This window comes from Lathyrus oleraceus, chromosome 7 (genome assembly GCF_024323335.1).
Source record: "Lathyrus oleraceus cultivar Zhongwan6 chromosome 7, CAAS_Psat_ZW6_1.0, whole genome shotgun sequence".
Lineage (NCBI taxonomy): Eukaryota > Viridiplantae > Streptophyta > Magnoliopsida > Fabales > Fabaceae > Lathyrus > Lathyrus oleraceus.
The window spans coordinates 232036942-232044803 of record NC_066585.1 but is presented as its reverse complement, the minus strand read 5'-3'; the positions used below and the strand labels follow the sequence as shown (position 1 = coordinate 232044803).

The window sequence follows — 7862 nt, the reverse complement described above, 5'->3', positions numbered from 1 at the left end:
ATGTGTTAAAGAGCATTGACAAACTTATAAATTCAAGGAGAAAGCTTTCAATCCTAATCAGAGTTATTCTATGAAAAACGATAGAATATTTTCAGTTATAAAAAATTACGATGAACTAATTTATTGAGTGAGATATCCAAGATTAAATGTGGTCTCTCTACGATTTATCATTCAATTGTACAAATTTCGTAAAACTATTTTTTAACTTGAAAATGTTATCTTTCGTAGTGTTATATATTATAATATTATTATTTTATAGCTGACTTTATAAATACATATAGGCATCACAATCTATAAATATATGGTTATTACACTAGTTAACTTATAATAAGTGGAAGTAGAGTTTATCTCTTAAAAAAATTAGCATGACTTAAATGAAAGAGAAAAGAGACAAAAAAGGCAAAGATAATTGGAAGGAAATTAAAAATTTTCATTTAAATATATGGTTGCAATATTGAGGGTATAAAATCCTTGCAGATAGGAAAGGGTTGGTTTGATACATCAGCTATAGTATTGCAACAAAGTTAAACCAGTCCACATATATAAATGCATCCTCTGAATGCATTATGATTTAAATTAATGGTACTTTGGTGCAGGCCTTGGCAAATCCTTGACAATGCCGCAAACAAGCTGAGTATCTGGAAGGTTGTACTCGTCCCTGTTGGAGAATTCAGGAGACAACACACTAATGTACAATTGTTGACCTAGGTAATTGTTCTCAGCTTGTTCTGATCTCAAGTTCCACATACCAGCATTGTCGAATGTCAACATGATTGCAGCCCATGACTTGGGGAACACTTGCACTGTGTGTCTGCTCACCCCATCCAAAAGGTTGTAAGTGCTTCTCTTTGCCGGGGTCCATCTCCCTGGCTCAACAGCCGCCACGAAGAATGAGTAACCATCCAAGTTGTATGACTGGACGCACTTGGTGGGATTCTCGAGGATGATCTCGATGAAGGTACGGAAGGTGGCGTTGATCACGTTGGGAGCCAAGGTTAGATCATTGATGACGGCAGGTGGGTTATCAGAGATGGTGTTGTATTTGAAAACCTTATCAGCAACACCGTAGTATTCAGCAAGCTTGAGTGGGGTTTCAGGGTCGACGTGAGAAACTCCGTTAAGACCATAACGGAGCTTTCCGTTAACCCTAGAATTAGTGTTAACAAGCTTGATGGTACGGGTGATGTTGATCTGACCGTAATGGTAAGAGCCCTGTGGGTTGGGCCTGGCAGCACTAGCGGTTAAGTTCCAACGGAAAGAACGAAGCTGGTTCATAGACCAAGCCCAGCCCACTGGAGCAGGTGGGAGAATGGGAGAGGCAGGGCCCACACCGTTAGAGTAACGGATAACGGCGGTAGCTGTTAAAACCGTCTTGGTGAAACGAGTGGAAGCCACCAAGTGGTAATCCTTTGGTTCCTTATCGGCGGTTACAAGGACAGTGTAGCACTGTCCTACGTGAACGTCGAGGGAATCATAGTTGTTTTGTACGAGGTGAGAGCCTTCCATTTCAACGAGTTTCATTGGGTGACCTTGGATTCTGAAGTTAAGAGAATCTTTGAGACCGACGTTGCAGATTCTGTATTTATAGGTTTTTCCTGGCTCCATAGTGTAGAGTGGTTCAACACTCTTGGATTTTCCCATAATGTGGACACCATCAGGTCTTCCAATGGTTCTACCACTATCAAGGAATTGCTTCAAAGTGGTATGGCTTTTAACGAACCAATCACCGATGAGGACCCAGTATTCGTCAGCAGGATCAGCATACGGGACAGGAATCAACAACCGGCTGAAAACTCTGATTCCACCGATACCACCGGCGGCTCTTTGGAGACCGGTGGTAGGGTAGTAAAAGTAACTACCGATTTGATCCTTAACCTGGAATTTGTATGTATAGTTTGTTCCGGGGGCAATGGGACATTGAGTACCCAATGTTCCATCGGCCCAAGAGTTTTTCCTTTGTTGAATACCACTCCATGTGAAAAGGAGTGGCTCATCTAGGTTGTTGAAAACGTTCACCACAATGTTGTTGTTGCTGGTACCGTTGATTTCAGGTCCGGGAAAAAGACCATTGATGAGGATTCCTTGTTGAGGAATCCCCAGAGGAGAAATGGTACCATATGTAACATTCCATGTGTAGTAAACATAAGGATCTTCAGACCTTACTGCTGTTGCCATAAGGCAAACCATCAAAGCCAAAATAGCCCCACAAGCCATGTTTGATTTTGTGTTTTTTCTTAAGTCAACAATTTTTTTTGAAGGATATAGGTTCTTATTCTGTACAACCCTTTCCTAGTTCCTTCCTATATCTTTTTTTTTATTTATGGGAAGAAGATATACTACTTCTTCTGCTTTTTTACATGCATATGAACATGCCTTTATATATGTCTTGGTTACAACCTTTTTTAGATACTAAGGGTTTGTTTTGTTTTGTTTTCATCGAACTTGTCTCTCATCCACACTCTATTGTTGGTGCACCTTATATGTCTCTCCACCACTCATGTTTTTCTCTTTGACTTTCTAGTTATTTTATGTCTTTTTTAAGAATTTTTTGTTTGTTGGTTTCATGTTGTAAATAATTAGAAAAAACAACAAAAATATTCACATTCTATATTTAGTTATCTACATTTATGAATCAGTCCCTTTCTTTTCGCGCTTAAATAGTTCTGTCTGATTATTACTACCATAACTGTATTATCAATCATCATAATGTGAGATTTTTTTACCCTTAAAAAGATACAGATGATAATTCAGTATCTCAAATTTAATAAGTGAATCTCACTAATTAATATTGTGTACATCTCTCTTTTAACTAGTCAGTCACTAAAAGTAGATAAATATAGCAAGGTGGAACTCCATAATTAAAGATACATAATTAATATTGTTCATAAGAAAAGATTAATAATAAGTATTATTATATAAAAAATATTTAAAAAATATACATAATTATTTAATTAGAATTGTCCGCAATGTTTGGACAATTTTGCATGGCTAGTAAGATGACATACAGGGCGATCTTGTTATTGAAGCATTGTCTTCAAATTGTTTTATTGTGGTAAACTATATCTAGCGACGGAGTTAGATATGTTTTAGATATATACAATCAATATTTCATGAAATAATCAAAGTATTGCAATGGTGTAGTGGAAATATGTTGGTGCAATTTTGAAAGGAGCCGAACCCTTATCTTTGAAGTCTCATTAAAAGGGTCTTGCCATTGAGCTACATTGGAACTTTAATTTTAATTGAAAAAAAGTAATATTCATACCAAGGTAACAATTATAATAGATTTTACCTATTATAATTGAAAATTATGTTTATTCTTGAAAACTTGATTCACAGTATTCTTGTGATTTTTTTTTATCTCTTATAACAATTTTTAAAAATTTTATAACAATTATTGGTAGTCTCTCATTTATATATATATATATATATATATATATATATATATATATATATATATATATATATATATATATATATATATATATATATATATATATATATATATATATTTTACGGAGAACATGTGGGGCAAATACATTTTAATTAAATTATTACTTAATTAATTTGACTAAAAATGTCACATTTCTATTTTTTTAGCCTCACAAAATAAAATCCTAGTTGATTTTATCCAGAAATCTGGGGCTTTAATAAGACAAGACTGCTTTTGGTACAGTGTACGGAACATATACACTTCATCCTTTCAGAATCTGGATTGTCGACAAAAGCTGAGTCTTGAGACCAGATTCTAAACCTTTAGAGTCAGATGCCTTTAGATGCTGGTGAGTCACTTCAAATTCTCATCAATTAGAATTAGGCAAACAATGCTTCTTCACATATGCTAACAATTAGGATTAGTTATATGATTGTGATCCTGCACACTTAAATAAAATGTTAACAAATCCTATTGTTCTTTAAATTCTTTGTTATCATCAATGCCTTTTAAGGGCATAAACAAATCTTGTTTCAATAATCTCCTCATTTTATGATGACAAACAAATGTATTTAAGAACAATTGTTGTTGATAATTTTAATAGATTCTGATATCAAGGTATGAGTTTTGTAAGTTCCCCTGAACCTGACAGTCCTTAGGTTGAGGTCTGTAAGCTCCATCTTAGTCCTTTTATATGTTAATTTTATCTTTTAATTTAATAAACAGATTCTAACATCAGGGTATGAGGTTTGTAATCTCCCCCTGAGTTTCGTAGACCTTAGGTTAGGGTTTGTAATCTCTTCCTTTAGTCTGATAGTTCTTAAATTGAGGTTTGTAAGCTCCTCATAAATCTTATCTATGTTAATTAAATCTCTCATTTTGATATAAAAAAGTTTAAAAGAAATTAATGTCGAAATAATTGAAAAATTAGGGTTCAGGATTATTTATTAAAATTTGGTTAAATTGGTTAATTAAGATTAATTATCAGAATTATTTAATTGAATCAAACAATTAAGTTAACTGAATTTAATTACTCAAAATTAACTAATTAATCAAATTTTAATTAATTAACAATTTTAAATAAAAAAAGAAAGAAACAAGTGACAATGTTGATTTAGTTGATTAAATTGAATCGGTGTGCTCAAAACCGGTTTGTGCGAAATGACAATTAAATTAATGTCATTCGCAAGATCATAACACGGTGAAATACTCCATTAATTTATTGAAATTATAGCGATAACACGACATAAAATTGTCGAATCCGCATATAAAAAATTTCAATTTCCCACCATGCCATGAAATTTATTAATGTCATCATAGAAACAACCGGTACCATCAAATACAACTCATGCATAATAAACACCGAGCAATCTAAATATATCATGAGTCTCACCCTCTTGCGTGCCCCACCATTGTTATGTGTGTATCGTTCTAGATGTTATCATCAATAATAATTATTTTGTTTCCCATGGCCGCGACTTGGTAACCATAATCCCACCACGATATCACTTTGGCATCCGGTGGAGTTTTCTGGTGAAAAGTAGGCATTGCGATAAACAGAAACCTCTAGCTGTGGGCACCTCTTGCAGCCAAGACTATTGAGGGCAATTAGTACGCTCCATGTATGACTCAGGCACAATGAATAACACACCTATTGAGGAGATAAACAATATTAACACATAAAGCAAAACCCAAATTGATAGTAAACACATAAACAGAACAAAATGAAAGTGTATCACGGTTACCAATCACAAACGCCCAAAGACCACAGCAGTGATCCCGTATTGGAAACTCTCGCAAACAAATAAAGCTTCAACAACAATGTGAAAGTCAAAACCCTTTTATTATCATAAAATCTAGCGGTAGATCTAGAGCTGGAGCCAAGATAATTGCAATCAAAACCACCGCAACAATTCCAGCACATCACAAGTGAACCATAACACATGACTCATTTAGAATTCAAAAATAATACTGAATGATAAAATAAGTTGGAGCTATGAATGGAGATGATGCGAGCAACGAGTATTATCGTTGTCGAATTTGAGATAAATCACCCACGTAATATCAAATCGTTGTTAGTGTCGTTTACAGTATTGATGGGTTTTATTGGCGCGTTGTTGTTGAGTTGTACGGTTTGCATCGGTGTCGCTGTGTGTTTGTTGGTTAGGATTGTGTTTAAATGATCGATGACATGGAGGGTCTTAGGTATTGCAAGGTGGATTAGCGGTTGTAACGGTGGTGAGGGGTGGTTACCGACGATGGAGGCGGAAGACAACGGAGGGCGACGACGTCAGTTGGTGAAGAACGGGGGATGATGGCGTCGGAGATGATGGTGGGTGTTTGGTGTATGACGACGAAGAGTTGTCGTGACGGTGAAGATTGTCGTTGGGTTGGCGACGATTTGAAAGGTATCGCGGTGTTGTGAAGATGAACAGTGCAGTGCGTGTGGTCAGAAAGTTGAGAGGGTGTTGACGCGGCGGTGAACGACGAGGCGGTAGAGGTAAAGTGGTGGTGAGGCGGTGGAAATGAAGGGTGATGCGTTTTGGTGGAAGTTGTTAGGGAGATGGAAGTCGGAAGGAGGAGATGAACAATAGAAGAAGAGGACGACTTTTTTTTGTTTTGTTTTTTATTTCTTTTCTTATTTCTATTTCCCTTTTTCTTTTGGTGAGAGGGTTCGAGTGAGGGTGATTGGATTGGAGAGAACCCCCAAAATCAAATTCTTTTGTTCCTTTTTCTCCCTTACCGTTGGAGGTGAGTTGTCCCTTTTGAGTGGGACACTTGTCTTGTAGTCAATGGAAGAGTGGAGATATTTTATTCATTTTTTTAATTTTATTATTAAATTAATTATTTAAATACTATTTTTCTGATTGGATAAAGGGGAAAAGTGTGGATAACTAGCATAAGCCATTGATTATTTCCGATTTAACGGTTGAGATCAGATGAAAGAAACACAAATTGTAACTAACTTTAAAAAATGTCTAAAATTCCCTTTCTGGATGATTTAATTGATTTAAACCATTTAAATCTATTAAATCAAATAAAATTGACAACTCCTTAAATTAATGTGATAAAAATAAACTAAGGACATGGAAAATTCTATTTTTTTTTTTAATATCTTGGCGAAAGAATAAAATTAAAATGACTAGAAATGAATAAAATTCGGGCGAAAATTTGCTCGAAAAATTAAATTGGATGCATGAAAATGATCAGTGCGAAATATACTTATTGAAAAAAATACAGCATTTCTTTAAATTTTGAAATAAATTTTCACCGGTTAAAAGGCTCAAACGGATTAAAATGCAGCTGGAAAAGTCGTTGAAAAATACAACGAGCACACCAGGTTGAACTACGTGGACCGTAGATTAATAATACTGGCATCTGTAAGTTTAATTTCGAAACTTTTTACCCGTTGATTTTGCATGTACTTGAGAAATGACTTAACCAATTTGTCTGTATATTCAAGAATTTATTCCGACTGATATTTTAGGTATTATTCATGATGAAATGCATGTTATGTTGTACAACTGATGCGAATAAAAAATGAAATCAAATTTATGAAAATTTTAAAAGGCCCGGACAAAATTGGGGTATGACAGTTGCCCCTATTTAATTGTCTTGAATCAGAAAGTATGAATGACAGCAGTCTTCGTACATTCATGGTGGAAGATAATTAAATACGAAAAGACCCGAATTTTGTCCTTTGGAAATGCAAGGAAGAAATGGAGAAAGAAGACGCAGTGAGAAATACAATAAGAAAAGGTTATCAGAAGGTAAAATGAACCAATCAAGACTCTCTGGGAATCGTCAAAACAGTATCTTGGATGTCACCATCAAGATATTCCAATAATGGAATGATACCTCAACTGTATCTAAGACTTTCTGAAAATCAGAAGAACAGTGTCTTGATTTGAACGCATGAGATTCTCTGAGTATCAACGAAGCAGTATTCCATATGATATAATCGAGATATTCTGACAAGGGAATGATACCTCAATCGTATTTAAGATTCTCTAAGGATACCTAGCGTAGTATCGCTAACAAAATGAATGAGACTCTTCATATTGATGAAGCAACATCTCAAACAACAAAATGAGATTCTCTATATCAAATCGAAGCAGCATCTTATATGATATAATTAAGATATTCCAGACAAAAAGAACGATACCTTAATTGAATCTAAGACTCTTCACATATACTAGAGGGGTATCTCTTAAAATATTGAATGAGACTCTTCATATTGATGAAACAGCATCTCGAATAGCAAAAACGAGATTCTCTGTATCGAATCGAAGCAGCATCTTATATGATAGAATTAAGATATTCAGAACAAGGGAATTATACCTTAATTGAATCTAAGAATCTTCGAGGATACTAGAGCAGTATCTCAAAAAATTGGAATGAGACTCTTCATATTGATGAAGCAGCATCT

The 7862-nt window shown here is 34.8% G+C and overlaps 1 protein-coding gene across 1 annotated transcript; it reads right to left on the bottom strand.

Annotated features, from left to right (window-relative positions):
• Positions 1 to 409: 409 nt before the first annotated feature.
• Positions 410 to 2328, bottom strand: LOC127107702 (L-ascorbate oxidase homolog). The gene has a single exon (XM_051045018.1). The coding sequence runs from the start codon at positions 2212 to 2214 to the stop codon at positions 577 to 579; it is 1638 nt and encodes a 545-aa protein (XP_050900975.1). The 5' UTR covers positions 2215 to 2328; the 3' UTR covers positions 410 to 576.
• Between the last annotated feature and the right edge of the window lie 5534 nt (positions 2329 to 7862).

What these genes read in the sequence shown, in the direction of transcription:
- LOC127107702 (XM_051045018.1), bottom strand. Translation starts at nt 2,214, where the DNA reads ATGGCTTGTGGGGCTATTTTGGCTTTGATGGTTTGCCTTATGGCAACA.